We start from the raw sequence: 20521 nt of genomic DNA on the forward strand, positions 1-20521 counted from the left end.
TGCGCTGCTCTGTTTCTCGCTCTTTTTCTCGAGAAGAGAGCGAGAACCAATCAGTAGCCAGCCAGCCGTCCACGTCACATACGTGACTGCGGACATGGCAGTCCAACCCTCCTTCTACTTACTGTGTGGTTAAATGCGAATAGACTGCTGGGCATCACACCGATGCCATTAATCTGGACTGCTTTCGCAACAGTCTAGGATTAACAGAAACTCTGGGGGGGAGGGGGACACCCTGGAATTTGACAAGCATGTGCAGTTTGAGTTCCGAGACTTTGCGAGTCAGGCGGACTCGCTTAGAGAACTGTCTGCAGTCAGCCACTAATTTAATAATTATTTGTATATATATTTTTTTATTTTTAAAAATAAATTTGCAAATGTTGAATCTTTTCAGCTGGGGGCTGCAGTCCGATGGCATGAGCTGCCCCTGACCAGGAGCTTGTTCTAGAGTGCTGCAAGCAGAAGGTTGGGGCTCACAGGATGTGTGACTGTAGTAATTACATATGTTCGTTGATTAGTACTAGGCTAGCTATCCTTGTGGGCCATTTTAAGCCTAGCCAGTTACCCCATGTGAGAATCAAACCTTGTATCTGTAAGGTAAACAGCTTAACCATTATGCCAGCTTCCCTTTTTATGGTATGTATGGCTTAATTTTATTTTTATGCAACACATGTTATGTTTCTGGGTCTAGTAATCTGCTTTTGACAGTGGGTATGACAACACCTTAAAGGAAGTTTAATATGAGGAACATTCATGAGGAATGATAAAGCAGAAATATGAAGGGAAGCAAATGTTGTAAATGTGCTCCCAGTAAACTTATGTAATATTCTCGCATGTTTTACTTTTAGTGTTTTAAGACAGAAATAGTTGTATAAGCCAAGGGTTGCCTGAGGTCCCCATTCCCTCACCCCGGTAATGAAATCATACGTTTCAGAAATAAAAAAAGTTTGAAAGATGGTGTTTTATATTGTGCAACAACAGATATTATATAAAATGAACTAAAGCGTTTTTTTTTTTCCTTCTTAGCTTCAAAAGAGCCTGGGAAGTTTGACCTGGTCTACCATTCTAAAAGTGGTGCTCAAGTCATCGAATATGCAGTGTCAGAAGACTCTGTGGTACAGATGTATTTTTTTTTCTTATGAAAAACTGTTTAAATTTTAGCACAGCAGTATTTGGCATCTAGAAAAGGATGCAGGAAATGCTAGCAGTTCAAGGGAGACTTTTTGCATGCATGGTGTTTTGGGGTTATACATAATGGGTTCCTGTATAGAAAAAATCAGTTTCTAAAACCAGTCATCAGAGACAAATGCATTTTGTATCCTACACAGCTCTTAAGATTATGCTCTACATTTAAATTTGGGATGCTGCAACACAAGGAAGGTTTTCATACTTCATTGTACTAGTAGATGCTGTACAATCTGGTAGTACTAGGGTTATCTGTATAAACCTGTTGAAATGTGAGTGTTTACGTCCTTTTAATGTGACCCCAGTGCATGCACATACAGAAATGTAATTTCCTCTACAAGTGTACTTGCTATGGAAAGTTCAGTTATCTCCAAGGCTTCATAACATTTATGTGGTAAAACTGTTCTGATTTCCTTTTTCCTTAATTATCTTACCATGTAAGCTAGTGTAGTTCTGTTTTCTACAGTTTTAAAAAAATCTTTGCCACTACAAAGATGAGCTTTTTTTTGCGTGAAGAAATGAAATGAGTGGAGACAAAACTGCTGCTTCAAAGGAAGCTAGAGAAAGAGTTTGTTTATACATTGGATCATAGTTTAAAAAAAAAAAAAAGCTAGAGAAAGAGGATGGAGTTTAAACAGACATGGAATTTAATAATAATTGGGCTAAATATGAGTTCTTTATGTGGAGTGAGGGGCAAGAAAACTTGACCATCTTAAACTGGCAATGTGCTTTGGGCATAAATCCGGGTCTGTGTTAAGCTACTGAATACTAGAAACCTCGAATCATGAAACAACGAAAGTAAAACAGTGAATGGGACATTTATCTAACAATGGCAACATTGAAAAAAAAATACATCGAATGGCCATAGTTAGCCAACATTGCACACACAACCAACCAAGGTGGGGGCGGGGGGTGCCCACCAACTATATATACCAACTCTGAGATCACACTACAGTGGGGAGTAGAGCAAATTTTAAAAGGTTTCCCTTCGCTTACCTTGTGTATCGTATTACTTCCTGGTTGTTGGCCAGCTGTTTGCCATTCAATGTATTTTTTGATATTGCCATTGTTCAATTTATTTCGCAGTTGGAGATTTTTCGGATTCTGTAACAGATCATGGAACCCATAAATCCATGTTCGGTAGCCATGCCTTACCTTTTATGCAGAGTTGTGTGGCTTTTTGCACACTTTTAAAATGGAATGGGTTTGCAGATGGACATTTAAAGGTTTTTGCATATTAATGTAACTGTGGGGTTTTAATATACAGACTCACTAAAGTAGAAGGGGACTAAATTTTGAATGCAGTAAAGAGCACTAACATATTTAAACTGTGAGTTTACATAGTGATTTATGGTGAGATAGTGGTGCAATAGTTAGTATTTAAGGCATCATAGTTCTTTTACTGTTTGATTCTCAGTGGAGAAGCCTTCTGTGTGAAGTCTGCATACCATCTCTCTATGGGTGTATGTTTTTCGCAGGATGATCAGGCTTCCTCCCAATTCTGAAAGATATGCATGTAGTTATATTATCTGCCCTTTAAATTGCTTATAATTTTGTTTGGCCTTGCATCCCCTGCATGATTAGTTCTGTACTTTACACTTGCTGAGTACTGTGATAGGTGTTAGCCCCCCCCACATCCGTGCATAAAGTAACTTTTGGAAAATGAATAAATGTGTAGTGAGCTACAATTTAATACACTCAGTGCCAGTCTTTCACAAGGACAGTTTACATTTGTATGCAAAGTTTATTTGTTAAAATGCATTTAGTGAAGTTTCTTGTAGGGTTGTTAAAAGGTTTTGCATGCAAATATTTTCACAGTGCTTTATGTGTAGGTGCGTGGCAGAATTTTGTTTGTACTCTGGTGAGGTTTCACACATAATAACAGGTCTTCTTTTACAGTATTATGTTTGGATCAGTTCAGGGCATTTCACACACTATTTTAAACATCTTGCAGAAATTCTACAATTCTGCATTCCATGAGGGATTAGTGAATGTTGTCATGTAAATTATATGAAAGGCTTTCCCACATGTATCTAATTGCTTTTTACTGTTTTGTATTTGAATTTATTTCTCTATTTTAATGTGACTGGCATCTTTAAGTAGGCCAAGTTCGATGCCACTTATGTATTGTACAGTGGATGTAAAAAGTGTATACACCGCTGTTAAAATGCCAGGTTTTTGTGAGATAAAAAAACACAATCATTTCAAAACTCTTCCTATAATCTGTACAATTCAAGGGAAAAATATAAAAAAATACAAAAAGTACAATAAGCTGGTTGCATAAGTGTGCACACCCTTAAAGTAATACTTTGTTGAAGCACCTTTTCATTTAATTACAGCATTCGGTCTTCTTGGGTAGGAGTCTGTCAGTATGGCACATCTTGACTTAGCAATATTTGCCCACTCTTCCTTGCCAAAGCACTCCAAATCTGTCAGATTGCGAGGGCATCTCTTGTGTACAGCCCTCTTCAGGTCACCCCACAGATTTTCTATTGGATTTAAGTCTGGGCCATTCCGGAACTTGAATTTTCTTCTGTGAAGCCATTCTTTTGTTGATTTGGATGTATGCTTGGGGTCATTGTTTTGTTGAAAGGTGAAATTCCTCTTCATCCTCGTCTTTCTAGCAGATGCCTGAAGGTTTTGGGCCAATAGTGACTGGTATTTGGAACTGTTCATAATTCCCTCCACCTTGACTAAAGCCCCAGTTCCCGCTGAAGAAAAGCAACCCCAAAGCATGATACTGCCACCACCATGCTTCACCGTGGAGATGGTGTTCTTTTGGTGATGCAAAGTGTTGTTTTAGCTCCACATGTACCTTTTGGAATTGTGGCCAAAAAGTTCAACCTTTGTCTCATCAGACCACAGCACACTTTCCCGTATGCTTTTGGGAGACTTGATGTATTGTTTTGAAAATTTTAGCCAAGCCTCTGTATTCTGTGTAAGAAAAGGCTTCTGTCTTGCAACCCTACCCCATAGTCCAGACATATGGAGAATACGGGAGATTGTCACGTGTAGTACACAACAAGTACTTGCCAGAAATTCCTGCAGCTCCTTCAGTGTTGCTGTAGGTCTCTTGGCAGCCTCCCTGACCAGTCTTCATCTTGTCTTTTCAGCAATTTTGGAGGGACGTCTAGTTCTTTGGAATGTCACTGTTGTCCCATATTTTCTCCACTTTTTGATGACTGTCTTCACTGTGTTCCATGGTATATCCAATGCTGTGGAAATTTTTTTGTACCTTTCTCCTGACTGATACCGTTCATCAATGAGATCCCTTTGATGCTTTGTAAGCTCTCTGCGAACCATGGCTTTTGCTGTAACAGACAACTGAGTAAATGTCAGGAAAATCCTACTAGGACAGATGAACTTTATTTGGGGTTGGAGTCTCTTTAATTGACAGCAAGTGTGTACCCGAGAAGACTGAATGCTGTAATTAAATCAAAAGGTGCTTCAGCAAAGTTAGTTTAAGGGTGTGCACATTTATAAAAAAACTGTTTATTGTAGGTTTTTTATTTTTTATATTTTTTCCACGAACAGATTTGTTTGTTTTTAAACCTGGCATTTTAACAGGGGTGTGTACTCTTTTTATATCAACTGTAAGTCTGTTTAGTCTTAAAAAGACTTGGTCTGAAACTGATCTTTAGTTTTTAACCTTGTCTTGAGTTTCTTTTCATAGGATCATAGGAAGTTACTAGGCTATTGGCCTTGAGGCCCTTACAAGCCTAGCCAAGAATTTAGCCCATGTACCAACAAGTCAGCATCCTATGCCACTGTCCAGCAGGGACATAGATGGAATTCAAGGGGTGTATTTTCTGTTCCCCATCCAGTTATCCAGGTTGTGCTTAAAAAGGTTTAACGAGGTACTCTGCTTTCTGTGGAGAGGGAGTCTGTTCCACAAAAGGGGGTAGTCTCTGGGAGACGCATCTGTCCTGCCAATAAGTCCTATTGATGTCACAGACCCGGTTGATGTCTCGCTTGCGGGTTACTCGAGCGGAACTTGACTTGTGGATATGCAGCAGTCCCATCAGAGCAGGGTCTGAGATTGCTTTGTCTGCCAGACAGAGGTCATCTCTGAGGAGTCTGTAGGAGACCGAGGAGAGGAATAGGACTTTTAACCCATCTGTGTCTGGTAGATGTTTGAGGCTCTGGATTCTCCAGGTGAGGAATTTGTGGTTTCTCCAGGTGCCGCATGTACTTTGTGAGGTACTTGCCAAAAGGAGCATTGTATTCAATAATCGATCTTATAAGGGAAGAATACAGGGATGTTATGACCACCATGACTCTGGATGAGATAACCTTACTAATGAGGTGGGACATGTAGAAAGATTTCCGTACAATGGAGGCAATAAGCTCTGCTAATAATCCCTGCAGCACTAAGTATTTATTTTTAAAATTCTTCTACTGTGAAATGGCCTGGGGGGAGCCAAACTGACATGATTTTATTTTTAGGGTAAACTTTCTGTGCCACAGTGTTTTGTGACATTAGCAATTGGGATATTGACCATCCCTCTCCCCGACCATTTATTTAGGATTGTAGATTCAGAACCACTGCTTATTTAAAATCTCTGGAAAGTGTCAGCAGCTTTTCCCCAGTGATATTCTTTTGTCTTTACTTTTAAACCGACTGCAGCAGTTCCATTCTTTTTTAGCTTTAGACTGTGCTTAAAGACAGTGATACTCTAATTTTAAGTTTCTTTCATCACGGATTACTTTTTATTCCAAACCCAAGCTTACTACATGTAACAAAATCATGATTTGGGTGTTGCTGTCACAGTTTTCTGCCTGAAGTTGTGTTTGCAGTATGATGTTCTTCGTGTTTCACTGTTGCAGTCATTACATTTGGGCAATCTGCTGGCAGGTTGCCCTCAGTCGGCCTGAATAACAAAGTCTTGGGTCCTGCGTCTGTTGCAGTCTCCTCTTCCATGACGTCAGGGGGTATAAAACATGCAGCAGACTCCATTTTAACCAGTCTTTCTTGCCGCGTGGTGCCCGAAGCAGATCGCAAGTGCCAGTCGGCCGACTCCTGAAACTTTCGTTTTTGAGTTTCAGAACCGAAGTCTTCAAACTAAAGCCAAGTGCCCCATTGAGGAAACTTTTTCTTGCTCCTTACCGATGTCAGTAAAAGTTAATAGTTGCATTACTTGTGGGAAGCAAATACCTCCTAAGGATTTTCATTAGTACTGTATTCCTTGCCTAGGCCCTGATCACAACATGCCTTGCTATTGGTTTTGTGCTAAATTTAACCAGCGTACTATTAAGTGTCTGTATTTTTGCTTCTAAATATTTTGGATTAAGATTTAACTACCCTGAAATGTCATCTGTTAGCAATTCGACTACTGGAGTTCACAAAAAATGCAAGGAAAAAGAGACAGATCATCTAGGTCCAAAACCGACTAAGCTTGTAAGCCAGTCGCCGGTACTCAGTGAGGTGCTTTCGCAGCCCCTGATACCCGCTACTTTTGAGTCGCAGGCCTCTACAGAGACCCATTCGGAGTCCGGTATGCCACGAGATTCGTAAAGTATTGAACCCACGGTTGTCTCTCTTGGATGGGTCCGGAGCCGCTGAGCAGGCACCGGCTTCTGAGGGTGTTTTCAGGCCTCAACATTTTTAAATAAACCGCCAGCAACAAAAACAAGGTAAAAAACAACTATGTCTAAAAAACCGACGCATGAGCCACTTGCTCAGGCCCCTATGCCTAAAAAACAGATGATCAAAATGGCTGAGGATTTAATTACCTTGATCAGGGGTTCCCAACACACACACCCCCCCCCCCCCCCCTGCTAAGAGGCCTAGGCAAGGCACTGATTATGAATCTTCTGATCAGGTTTCCATTTCTTCTGATTCCTCTTCTGATCAGGAATTTTCTATTCCACGTTATAAGGATTCTGATGCAGAGGAATCCATCCCATCTGCATCTCCTCCTGAGGATTACTCTTTTGGAGAGACTTTGCATACTTTAAGGAACATTTTCACTGGGAGAGTCAGGACTTCTCTGAATCAAAAAAGAGGCTTAGGGATTTCCTTCTTCCTCAGCATAGGCCTTTGGCAATACCTCCTATATTAGACATTGTTGTGTTTTCAGAATCAAGCATGGCTCTGGATTCCCTGCCTCCGGCTCCTAGTAAGCCAGACAGATATTACAGGGTTCCGGACTCCCACAAATTTCTTTTCAAAAATCCTGCTGCTGATCCTGAGACTATTTCTCAGGGTCCCAAGGCTGTTAAGGCTTCTACAGCCAAAAATCCTACCCCTTCTGATAGAGATTCCAGGGCGCTGGATAGAATGGGGTAAGAAGGCTTATACGTCTGCAACCTTGGCAATTAGGTTTTAAACTGCCAGTTTCATATGCTTAAATATCAACAGCATGTTATGGGCTTACTGAAATAGAAAATGATATTGATTTCTGATTGTGTGGAAAATAAAGAGCTTTCTTACAGCCAGAAAATTTCCCTTCTCTTTTCCTTTGCAGAATTAGAGATCTCAAAACAGCGGCTGGATATCCAAACCCCTCTGCTGATGAGTCAGTTCCTCAAGGCCTTTGGGGCTCAGCCTCCGCCTCCTGGGTGTCTCCTTGACGAGCTCCTGGATTTGGTTTGTCGAGGTGAACATCCAGATATGGAACCAGTCCTTCCCCTAACAAATTTTGTCTGCTCACACCGAAGGAGTTCCTGACTAAGGGCTGTAGATGCCATGGTGGTGGCACCCACACAACAGGCGTGCAGAGGCTTCAACGTCCGTCCATCCTCCTAATAAGGAGTCTAGGAGCATGGACCGAGGAGCACCCTGACTTCAGCGGCCTTTACTTTAAGGGCCTGAATTATTTGGCACATTTTACCAGGCTCAGAGGGATCTGGTCAAGGAGCTTCAGATTCCTCTCGGTAACCTACCTGAGCAGCTAGCCCGTCGGTTAGCTCAGTTGGCTATCCTTACTCAATTTCTAACTCGTCCATGAGGCTCATTTCATTTCGGCCGAGCGGTAAAGCAGGCACAGGCGTGGCTCTATGGAGACAAGCCTGGCTCCGTTTGTCATTTTGAGGCCTTCAAGTCTTCCCGAACGCTCCCTTTGATGGGTCCTCTTTGTTTGGACCTAAGGTTAAAGACACTCTTACCGCTGTGAGCAAGAGGAAAACTTTATCTGCCGTAGGTGCCGTTATTCCACTCCCTTCGGGCTTATCCCGGCTAAGGAGGAGGAAGATGTGGTTCAAATCACGTAAGTTTTTCCTCAACAGCAGGAAGATTCCCCTTCCCGAGGCAGAGGGCGGGAAATTTTTCTGGGAGCGTCCCAGGGCGCAGAGGGCCCCGCATTCTGGAGACAGAGTCCTTTCATGGCTCTTCAGCCTCCCACACTTCATGAGGGATTGCCCGGCTGTTCCGGAGCCAGTCGGGTGCCGTTGCCAAGCACCAAAGCCTGGGAATCTATCACTCAGGACAGATGGGTGCTTGGATTATTGCCGGAGGTTACACCATTCCCTTCAACACTCACCCCACCGTCCAAAAGATCCCGGACCCACCACCCAGTCAAAGGGGAATTGCAGCGCAAGCTTCAAAGCTGCTAGAAAGGAGTCATCCAACCGGTCCCCACAGACCAGATCGGATCAGGAAATTACTCAAGGTTCTTTTAGTGCCAAAAGACAGGGGACCTGAGACCAATATTGGATCTCAGCAGACTAAACCAATCCGTCACGAATCCAAATTCGAATGGTCACGTTACAATCCATTCTCCCATTGTTGGAGAAGGATGTTTGGATTGTCCATAGATCTCAAGGCGCTATTATCACATACCACATCGGGGTCCAGGAAGTATCTGCGCTTCAGCCTGGGAGACAGTCATTTCCAATTTTTGCACTGCCCTTTGGTCTCACCACAGCCCCCCGGGTGTTCACCAAGTGTTTGGCAGTAGTGACTGCTCACCTGAGGAGTCTTGGATTCCAAGTGTTTCCCTATCTGGACGACTGGCTCCTGACTGCCACCACCAGGCATCTACTAATGGACAACCTCAAAGCCACCATTTCCTGGGTGCTACCCTGGAATTACATTCAATTGGTCAAAGTCTGTCTTGCTGCCCTCTCAGGGATAAGGTTCATAGGAACAGAGATAGACTCAAAATTTATGCGTCTTTCTTCCTACCAAAAGGGTTCAAACTTTACAAAGGGCAAGTTCAAGCCCTGCTTTCAAGATCCAAAGCCCCAGCCAGGATGGTCCTGCAACTTTTGGTTCGATGTCTGCCACGGTTCTTTAGTTCCTCTGGCAAGATTGCACATGAGGATTCTTCGTCGCAGGCCTCTACAGAGACCCATTCGAGTCCGGTATGCCAGAGATTCAGAAGTATTGAACCCACGGATGTCTCTCCCTTGGATTGGTCTGGAGCCGCTGAGCAAGCACCAGCTTCTGAGGGTGTTTTCAGGCCTCAACATTTTTATATAAAACAAACGCCAGCAACAAAAACAAGGTAAAAAAAACTAGGTCTAAAAAACTGACTCATGAGCCACATGCTCAGGCCCCTATGCCTAAAAAGCAGATTATCAAAATGGCTGAGGATTTAATTACCTTGATCAGGGGTTCCCAACCCCCCTGCTAAGAGGCCTAGGCAAGGCACTGATTATGAATCTTCAGATCAGGTTTCCATTTCCTCGGATTCCTCTTCTGATAAGGAATTTTCTATTCCACCCCTATGAGGATTCTGATGCAGAGGAATCCATCCCATCTTCATCTCTTTTGAGGTTACTGTTTTGGAAGACTTTGCACATTAAGGAGCATTTCACTTTGGGATCCGGACTTCTCTGAATTAAAACAGGGCTGAGAGTTTCTCTGCCTCAATATGAACCTTTAGCAGCCACCTCCTCCACCATATTAGACATTGTTGATGTATTTCTAGGAATCAAGCATGTCCTGATTCCCCTTCCTCAGCTCCTGATAAAGCCAGACAGATATTACAGGGTTCCTGACTCCTGAATTTCTTTTCCGAAGCCATCTTTTTTTGTATGATCCTGAAACTTCTATTTCTCTCCCAGGGTCCCCAGGGTGTAAAGGCCTCTACAGCTGAGAATCCACCTTCACAGTGAGAGATTCCGAGGGCACCCTGGATAGATGGGTAAGAAGGTTTATCGTCTGCAACCTTGGCAATAAGACTTTAAACTACTGGTTTTCATGCCAAATATCAACAGCATGTTGGGCTTACTGAAACAAAGGCAAAATGTTGATTTCTGATTTTTGTGAAAAGTTGCAGATTATTTGCATTTCCATGAACAGGTTTGACATACTTTGCAATGTGGTTTTGATTCATGAAGGCCTCTTCTAGGAATGGTGCTGGATCTGAAGTTAAGAAGGGCATGCCTGGCTCAAGGAGCGAAATCTGCCTGATCATGTTAAAGCTAAATTGTTGGATGCCTCTTTGCAGCAAAGAGGTTTTAAAGAAAATGGAAGACAAAGCTAAATTTATGCAAACTGTAAAATATTTCTTGCAAGTGCAGCCACCCAGGTTCAGTAGGCACTGGCCTACTAAAAATTGGTCCTTTCCTGTGTCCAACAGAGCCACTCAGGGCAAACCCAGGCGCTCAAAAGGCTCCAGATATCAATCACAGGGTTCTTGCAGGTCAAAGCAATGGGGTGCCTCCACCTCCAAATCTGGAAGAAGCAAAGCACAACCCTACAGTAAGCAGTCTCAATGACTTTCCTCTACCATCTCCAAGCACTTATCTTTTGGCAGCCCCCTTGGGGGGAAAACTAGCACTTCATGCTCAAAATTGGCAGTTAATTACCCAGGACAAGTGGAAATAGTATCCCAACAGCCCCAGGAAGGGGGAAAAAAAATCCCTCAGGATAGGGGTTTCACCGTCTCCAGGGGCGTGACAGAGGGCCCTGCAATTCTGGAGACCGTGCGAGTCCTTTTCTCGTGGCTCTTCAGCCTCCCACACTTCATGAGGGATTGCCCGGCTGTGCTGCTCGGAGCCAGTCGGGTGCCGCTTGCCAAACACCAAAAGCTTAGAATCTATCACTCGGGACAGATGGGTGCTTCGGATTATTGCCGGAGGTTACACCATTCCCTTCACACACTCACCCCCACCGTCCAAAAGATCCCGGACCCACCACCCAGTCAAAATTGCAGCTGAAGGCCAAAGCTGCTAGAAAAGGAGTCATCCAACCGGTCCCCACAGACCAGATCGGATCGGAAATTACTCAAGGTTCTTTTAGTGCCAAAGACAGGGGACCTGAGACCAATATTGGATCTCAGCAGACTAAACCAATCCGTCACAATCCAAATTCCGAATGGTCACTTTACAATCCATTCTCCCGTTGTTGGAGAAGGATGTTTGGATGTGCTCCATAGATCTCAAGGACGCTTATTATCACATACCGATACATCGGGCGTCCAGGAAGTATCTGCGCTTCAGCCTGGGAGACAGTCATTTCATTTTGTGCACTGCCCTTTGGTCTCACCACAGCCCCCAGGGTGTTCACCAAGTGTTTGGCAGTAGTGACTGCTCACCTGAGGAGTCTTGGATTCCAAGTGTTTCCCTATCTGGACGACTGGCTCCTGACTGCCACCACCAGGCATCTACTAATGGACAATCTCAAAGCCACCATTTCCTGGGTGCTACCCGGAATTACATTCAATTGGTCAAAGTCTGTCTTGCTGCCCTCTCAGCGATAAGGTTCATAGGAACAGAGATAGACTCAAAACTGATGCGCGTCTTTCTTCCTGCCAAAAGATTCAAACTTTACAAGGTCAAGTTCAAGCCCTGCTTTCAAGATCCAAGCCCCAGCCAGGATGGTCCTGCAACTTTTAGGTTCGATGTCTGCCTTACGGTTCTCTAGTTCCTCTGGCAAGATTGCACATGAGGATTCTTCAGTGGCTGTTATCGACTCAATGGTCCTTTCAGAATCTCCCCTCAATCACCCATTATGATTACAGAAGCGTGCAAGCGGGACCTCCGCTGGTGGCTTCAGCCATCCAATCTGAATCAGGGAAGACCTTTTGTTATCCCCCCTCCGGTGGCCACCCTGACGACGGATGCCTCCCAGACAGGGTGGGGGGCATTGTCTGGGCAGGTTAGTTCAGGGTTCCTGGCTTCCAGACGAAACCTTTCTCCACATCAATGTATTGGAGATGAGGGCTGTACTTCTGTCCCTGCAGGCCCTCCACAAGTTTCTCCCTCAAGGCATTATCGCTATCCACACAGACATGTCGGTGGTCTGGTATCTAAACAAACAAGGAGGGACCAGATCTTACCCCCTTTGCAGAGAGGCCATGAGGGTGTGGGAATGGGCCGTAGCTACCAACCGTTTCTTGGTAGCGACCCACATTCCAGGGAAATCCAATATATTGGCAGACAGATTAAGCAGGACAATTCTCTCTCCTCACGAGTGGTCCCTGAACGAAACATTAGCAGCTCAGGTTTTCAGAAGATGGGGGACGCCGTGCTGCGACCTGTTTGCAACACCACAAAACACAAAGTGCAAAAGGTTCTTCTCCTTGACTCCACATCAGGGGGAGGCAGCTATGGATGCTCTAGCACAACCTTGGCCAACAGGGCTACTTTATGCATTTCCTCCGGTTCCACTTCTCCCCAAAGTCATTCAGAAAGCTTCTCAATTGGGGTCCACAATGATACTAATTGCTCCACTGGCCTTGTCAGGTATGGTTTCCCTACCTGAAGAAACATCGGTGGGCGATCCTTGGGTTTTGGATCTAACTCCGGATCTGCTAATTCATCAGTCGGGACGACAACACCAGTCCCTTCGCACTTTGAAGTTGACAGCTTGGCTCCTCCACTTCCGACTTTAGTCAGAAATCACACCTTAGACCCGGAAGTTATTCACATTTTTATCTTGGGCCCACAAACCCACCACTAAGAAATTGTACCTCAGTAAGTGGAAGAGGTTTGCTATCTGGGCTCAACTCAGGGCTTAGACCCTATCACTGCTCCGATTCCAGAGGTTTTGAAATTTTTAACATCCTTGTTTAATCAAGGATCTTCAGTCTCTACTATTAAAGTCCAACTGGCAGCTATCTCTAAATTTCACGAATCCATTGATCCACCGTTGATGAGCAGCAGATTATGCAAAACTTTCATTAAAGGTGGGCTGTTAAGACCCCAGTTTTTCATCCTGCGCCTCCGTGGATCTTGATTTGGTGCTTAGTGCCTTAACATCTTCCCCTTTCGAACCGGCTGCTACATGTGAGTTAAAATATCTGTCTTGGAAAACTGCCTTCTTAGTTGCAATTACCTCTGCAAGAAGAGTTTCAGAGCTTCAAGCCCTATCTATCAAACCACCGCATTTGATTTTTCACAAGGATAGAGTATCACTTAGGCCTAACCCATCTTTTGTCCCAAAGGTTTGTTCTAATCTCTGTCTCCAACAATCTTTAGAGCTACCAGTTTTCTTTCCAAAATTCTCCAACGAAGCAGAGTACACTCTCCATAAATTGGATGTTCACAGGCAATTGCGCTTCTATTTAGACAGGACTCAGCAAATTCGTAAATCAGACCAGTTGTTTGTGTCCTTTTCAGACAATAAATTGGGTAAAACCATCACAAAAGCTACTATCTCCAAATGGATTAGAGATTGTATAACTCAGGCTTATTCCTCTTCAAATAAGCAACTGACAACATCTATCAAATCTCACTCTACCAGAGCTATGGCTACTTCTATTGCCTTTCATTCCAAGTTCGCTATTTCTGAGATTTGTGCTGCGGCTACTTGGTCCAACCCGCACACTTTCATTTCCCACTATAAATTGGATGTGGCATCTAAAGGGCGAGCATCATTTGGTTCCACGGTACTCAGGAGTGTTTTCCAGTGAGCCACCCAGGATTCAGGTGCTAGGGACGCTGTCCCATCAGTCAGAATGTAGGCGAGATAGGATCACATAACATCTTTAGTTATGTACTCACCATAACTTCAGATGTTTGGGATCCATCTCGCATTCCTAATACCCACCCTCCTTCCCCTGCCTTGGAGATCAGAAGAGATTGAAGCGGTTTTGAGTTCTACTGTTTTATCTTGTTTCATCTGGCGATGTTATATAAGCAGTGCGTGCATGTGTGCATGTATGCGGACAAACTAGATCTGGGGGACTGGTAGTGGTGCATCCTGGGATATAGTAAGCTCAGCCAATAAGAGACTTCGCTCTTTGGCATAAGCGTGCCGAGTCGGAGCCGAGGGATCGGCTCCGAACCCATCAGTCAGAATGTAGGCGAGATGGATCCCAAACATCTGAAGTTATGGTGAGTACATAACTAAAAGTTTTTAACCTTGTCTTGAGTTTCTTTTCATAGGATCATAGGAAGTTACTAGGCTATTGGCCTTGAGGCCCTTACAAGCCTAGCCAAGAATTTAGCCCATGTTCCAACAAGTCAGCATCCTATGCCACTGTCCAGCAGGGACATAGATGGAATTCAAGGGGTGTATTTTCTGTTCCCCATCCAGTTATCCAGGTTGTGCTTAAAAAGGTTTAACGAGGTACTCTGCTTTCCGTGGAGAGGGAGTCTGTTCCACAAAAGGGGGTAGTCTCTGGGAGACGCATCTGTCCTGCCAATAAGTCCTATTGATGTCACAGACCAGGTTGATGTCTCGCTTGCGGGTTACTCGAGCAGAACTTGACTTGTGGATATGCAGCAGTCCCATCAGTGCAGGGTCTGAGATTGCTTTGTCTGCCAGACAGAGGTCATCTCTGAGGAGTCTGTAGGAGACCGAGGAGAGGAATAGGACTTTTAACCCATCTGTGTCTGGTAGATGTTTGAGGCTCTGGATTCTCCAGGTGAGGAATTTGTGGTTTCTCCAGGTGCCGCATGTACTTTGTGAGGTACTTGCCAAAAGGGGCATTGTATTCAATAATCGATCTTATAAGGGAAGAATACAGGGATGTTATGACCACCATGACTCTGGATGAGATAACCTTACTAATGAGGTGGGACATGTAGAAAGATTTCCGTACAATGGAGGCAATAAGCTCTGCTAATAATCCCTGCAGCACTAAGTATTTATTTTTAAAATTCTTCTACTGTGAAATGGCCTGGGGGGAGCCAAACTGACATGATTTTATTTTTAGGGTAAACTTTCTGTGCCACAGTGTTTTGTGACATTAGCAATTGGGATATTGACCATCCCTCTCCCCGACCATTTATTTAGGATTATAGATTCAGAACCACTGCTTATTTAAAATCTCTGGAAAGTGTCAGCAGCTTTTCCCCTGTGATATTCTTTTGTCTTTACTTTTAAACCGACTGCAGCAGTTCCATTCTTTTTTAGCTTTAGACTGTGCTTAAAGACAGTGATTTTAAGTTTCTTTCATCACTGATTGCTTTTTATTCCAAACCCAAGCTTACTACATGTAACAAAATCATGATTTGGGTGTTGCTGTCACAGTTTTCTGCCTGAAGTTGTGTTTGCAGTATGATGTTCTTCGTGTTTCACTGTTGCAGTCATTACATTTGGGCAATCTGCTGGCAGGTTGCCCTCAGTCGGCCTGAATAACAAAGTCTTGGGTCCTGCGTCTGTTGCAGTCTCCTCTTCCATGACGTCAGGGGGTATAAAACATGCAGCAGACTCCATTTTAACCAGTCTTTCTTGCCGCGCGGTGCCCGAAGCAGATCGCAAGTGCCAGTCGGCCGACTCCTGAAACTTTCGTTTTTGAGTTTCAGAACCGAAGTCTTCAAACTAAAGCCAAGTGCCCCATTGAGGAAACTTTTTCTTGCTCCTTACCGATGTCAGTAAAAGTTAATAGTTGCATTACTTGTGAGAAGCAAATACCTCCTAAGGATTTTCATTAGTACTGTATTCCTTGCCTAGGCCCTGATCACAACATGCCTTGCTATTGGTTTTGTGCTAAATTTAACCAGCGTACTATTAAGTGTCTGTATTTTTGCTTCTAAATATTTTGGTTTAAGATTTAACTACCCTGAAATGTCGTCTGTTAGCAATTCGACTACTGGAGTTCACAAAAAATGCAAGGAAAAAAAGACAGATCATCTAGGTCCAAAACCGACTAAGCTTGTAAGCCAGCCGCCGGTACTCAGTGAGGTGCTTTCGCAGCCCCTGATACCCGCTACTTTTGAGTTGCAGGCCTCTACAGAGACCCATTCGGAGTCCGGTATGCCACGAGATTCGTAAAGTATTGAACCCACGGTTGTCTCTCTTGGATGGGTCCGGAGCCGCTGAGCAGACACCGGCTTCTGAGGGTGTTTTCAGGCCTCAACGTTTTTAAATTTAAACCGCCAGCAACAAAAACAAGGTCAAAAACAACTGTCTAAAAAACCGACGCATGAGCCACTTGCTCAGGCCCCTATGCCTAAAAAACAGATGATCAAAATGGCTGAGGATTTAATTACCTTGATCAGGGGTTCCCAACACACCCCGCTAAGAGGCCTAGGCAAGGCACTGATTATGAATCTTCAGATCAGGTTTCCATTTCTTCTGATTCCTCTTCTTATCAGGAATTTTCTATTCCACGTTATAAGGATTCTGATGCAGAGGAATCCATCCCATCTGCATCTCCTCCTGAGGATTACTCTTTTGGAGAGACTTTGCATACTTTAAGGGAACATTTTCACTGGGAGAGTCAGGACTTCTCTGAATCAAAAAAGAGGCTTAGGGATTTCCTTCTTCCTCAGCATAGGCCTTTGGCAATACCTCCTGTATTAGACATTGTTGTGTTTTCAGAATCAAGCATGGCTCTGGATTCCCTGCCTCCGGCTCCTAGTAAGCCAGACCGATATTACAGGGTTCCGGACTCCCACAAATTTCTTTTCAAAAATCCTGCTGCTGATCCTGAGACTATTTCTCAGGGTCCCAAGGCTGTTAAGGCTTCTACAGCCAAAAATCCTACCCCTTCTGATAGAGATTCCAGGGCGCTGGATAGAATGGGGTAAGAAGGTTTATACGTCTGCAACCTTGGCAATTAGGTTTTAAACTGCCAGTTTCATATGCTTAAATATCAACAGCATGTTATGGGCTTACTGAAATAGAAAATGATATTGATTTCTGATTGTGTGGAAAATAAAGAGTTACAGGAATTATTGCATTCAGCAGAACAGGTTGGAAAGCATACTTTGCAATGTGGTTTTGATTCCTTGGAGGCCACTTGTAGGGCCACCATTACTGGATCTGCGATTTAGAAGGCATGCCTAGCTCAAGGAGCGAAATCTGCCTGATCATGTTAAAGCTAAATTGTTGGATGCCCCTTTGCAGCATTATACTTTGTTTGGTAATAAGGCAGAAGAGGTTTTAAAGAAAATGGAAGACAAAGCTAAATTTATGCAAACTGTAAAATATTTCTTGCAAGTGCAGCCACCCAGGTTCAGTAGGCACTGGCCTACTAAAAATTGGTCCTTTCCTGTGTCCAACAGAGCCACTCAGGGCAAACCCAGGCGCTCAAAAGGCTCCAGATATCAATCACAGGTTTCTTGCAGGTCAAAGCAATGGGGTGCCTCCACCTCCAAATCTGGAAGAAGCAAAGCACAACCCTACAGTAAGCAGTCTCAATGACTTTCCTCTACCATCTCCAAGCACTTATCTGTTGGCAGCCCCCTTGGGGGGAAAACTAGCACTTCATGCTCAAAATTGGCAGTTAATTACCCAGGTCAAGTGGGTATTGAACATAGTATCCCAGGGGTACAGATTTCATTTCCATACTTTACCAATTCCAAACGGATGGCCAGATCTGCCACAAAACCAGTGGGCAGAGGCCCAGAAACAAGTCATGTCCCTCATGGATATGGGGGCTATTCAACCAGTACCAGAAAAGGAAAAAGGACAAGGATTTTATTCAAGACTTTTCCTGATACCCAGAAAAGACGATTCATGGCGTCCAATACTGGACTTATCAATTCTGAACACATTCCTGGACATTCCAAAATTCAAAATGCTGACTTTACAACAGCTACTGCCTATGCTAGGCAAGAATGCTCGGTTAGTAACTCTAGATTTAAGAGGCATACCTGCATATCCCAATAAGGGAATCATGCAGAAGATACCTCCGCTTCAAAGCAGGTATTTTGCATTACCAATTCTCTGCACTGCCCTATGGCTCATATACTGCGCCCAGGGTCTTTACAAAGTGCCTGGCACCAGTAATTGCATTCTGCAGACAAAGAAACATTTAAATTTATCCTTATCTGGACGATTGTCTCATTCAGACAGAGGACAAGGACACTCTTCTTCAACATCTGCCATTTGTAAAAAGGCTTCTAGCATGCCTAGGGTACACCATAAACGAAAAGAAATCCACAACTGGTACCCTCTCAAATAATTGCATTCCTGGGTGCAAGCTTGAATACAACTGCCCAGATGACTTACCTCACGCCAGACAAACAAATGCAATTGACAACATACTTCAAACAAATGGCAACAAAAACCCAGTTATCTGCAAGACAAATTCTGCAGGCTTTGGGGTTCATGGCATCCTGCATTCTACTAATTCCATGTGTGAGACTGCGTATGAGGAAACTTCAAAGGTACCTAAAAAGTTTATGGAGTCAGCATTGTCACAGCCTGGAAACAATGATTCCTCTCATTCCCTGCCTACAACAGGAGTTTCTTTGGTGGGCAGAAACATGTCACCAAAACAAGGGACTGTCATTCACTCTACCCCCTGCCACCCAAACCCTAACTACAGACTCATCATACTATGCTTGGGGGGCTCACCTGGCAGGGAGATGCATTCAGGGCAAATGGAACCCAAACCAAATGCATTTGCATATCAACCAGAAAGTACTACTAGCTGTTCAGAATGCTCTGACAGACTTGAAGGACTTACTTCATCCAGGACAACTACTGATAAAGATGGACAACACCACAGTTGTGGTACATAAACAAGCAGGGGGTACCCATTCCTACCCCCTTGGCAGACTAGCCATGGCCTTGTGGAACACAGCTTTGACTTACCAAATACATCTTCAAGCTCAATTCCTGCCAGGAAAGCAAAATACTCTGGCAGACGATCTAAGCAGAAATCTTATGGACCCGCATGAATGGAAACTGGATCCACAAATCTTCAGCATGTTAACACAAATGGGGGAGCCCAGACATAGTTTTGCGGAGAGGCAAATAGATCCATCAGTTGGACAAATTCTGCACAAGAACTCATCACAGGAAAGCATGGAAAGTGGATGGCTCTCTCCTTCAGCTGGAAAAAACTATCAGTCTATGCCTTTCCCTCTCTGCCTCTACTCTCCAAGGTCTTACTAAAAGACAGGAAAAACAAAAATGATCCTAATTGCTCCGGACTGGCCTCGCCAGCACTGGTACCCGCTTCTAAGGAATGTGTCGCACCTTCCTCCGTGGTACTTGCCTCAGACACCTCATCTACTGTCTCAGCAGAACTATCAAATTCTGCACACACTGCTCCATGCTCTGAATCTTGCAGCATGGCTAATCAACTAATTATTCAAACCACATCTCTCAGTAAACCTGTGATGGATGTCATTTTGGAAGCCAGAAGGCCTAGTACTAGAAAATTTTATGCTGATAAATGGAAGAGATTCTGTGCTTGGATCCAAGCACAAGGAATAGACACAGCAAAGCCTAATATTCCTCGGATTTTACAATACTTAACTGAGATGCTTGACAAGGGCCTATCTTTTTCTTCAATAAAAATCCATGCCTCTGCCATCTCGGCTCATTACAACACGGAGCCTCCCCTCTTTTCTCATCCACTGCTTAAACAGCATCTCAAAGGGGCCAAAAAATTAAGGCCTCCCAGGAGGACACCAACTACTGCATGGGACCTCAATTTTGTGCTGGAAAAACTCACCCTGCCTTCTTTGAACCAGCAGCTACTGCGGATATAAAATTTCTATCTTGGAAGACAGCTTTTGTTTTGGCAGTCACTTCAGCAAGAAGGGCTACAGACTCTCATGGCAGTGTGGAGCCTTTCATTATATTTGACCCGGACAGGGTGGCCCCCAGGACCAATCCTTCTTTTATGCCTAAGGTGGTGTCCAGTGTGGCTCTTAACCAGACCATTCACCTACCAACATTTTTCCCAAATTCGCAGAACAAGGGTGAGTGGATTTTGCATTCATTGGACGTACACAGACAACTAAGATTCTACTTAAACAGGACAAAATCTCTAAGAAAGTCTGAGCAACTATTGGTAGCATTTGCTGCAGGATCAGAGGGGAAGGCTATATCAAAGCAGACTATTTCTAAATGGATAAGCCACTGCATTCATTTCTGCTATTTGCACCATGGTAAACCTGTGCCCAAGGGGATCAGATCCCATTCCACCAGAGCTGCCTCTACTTCAGCAGCTTTTCTCAGAGGGGTCCCAACCAAAGACATTCTAGAAGCTGCTACTTGGAGCTCTGTTCTTACGTTCACAAAGCATTATCATTTACC

At 44.0% G+C, this 20521-nt stretch overlaps 1 protein-coding gene across 1 annotated transcript in view; it reads left to right on the forward strand.

Annotated features, from left to right (window-relative positions):
* COIL (coilin) overlaps positions 1-20521 on the forward strand; it is a 410595-nt gene that overhangs the window by 336877 nt on the left and 53197 nt on the right. Inside the window, exon 6 of the mRNA XM_044068096.1 lies at positions 1024-1112. Coding sequence (XP_043924031.1) covers positions 1024-1112 — 89 coding nt within the window. The remainder of the gene's footprint in view (positions 1-1023; positions 1113-20521) is intronic.

The sequence above is a fragment of the Protopterus annectens genome, chromosome 4.part0 (assembly GCF_019279795.1).
Source record: "Protopterus annectens isolate FY-2018-M chromosome 4.part0, PAN1.0, whole genome shotgun sequence".
Lineage (NCBI taxonomy): Eukaryota > Metazoa > Chordata > Ceratodontiformes > Protopteridae > Protopterus > Protopterus annectens.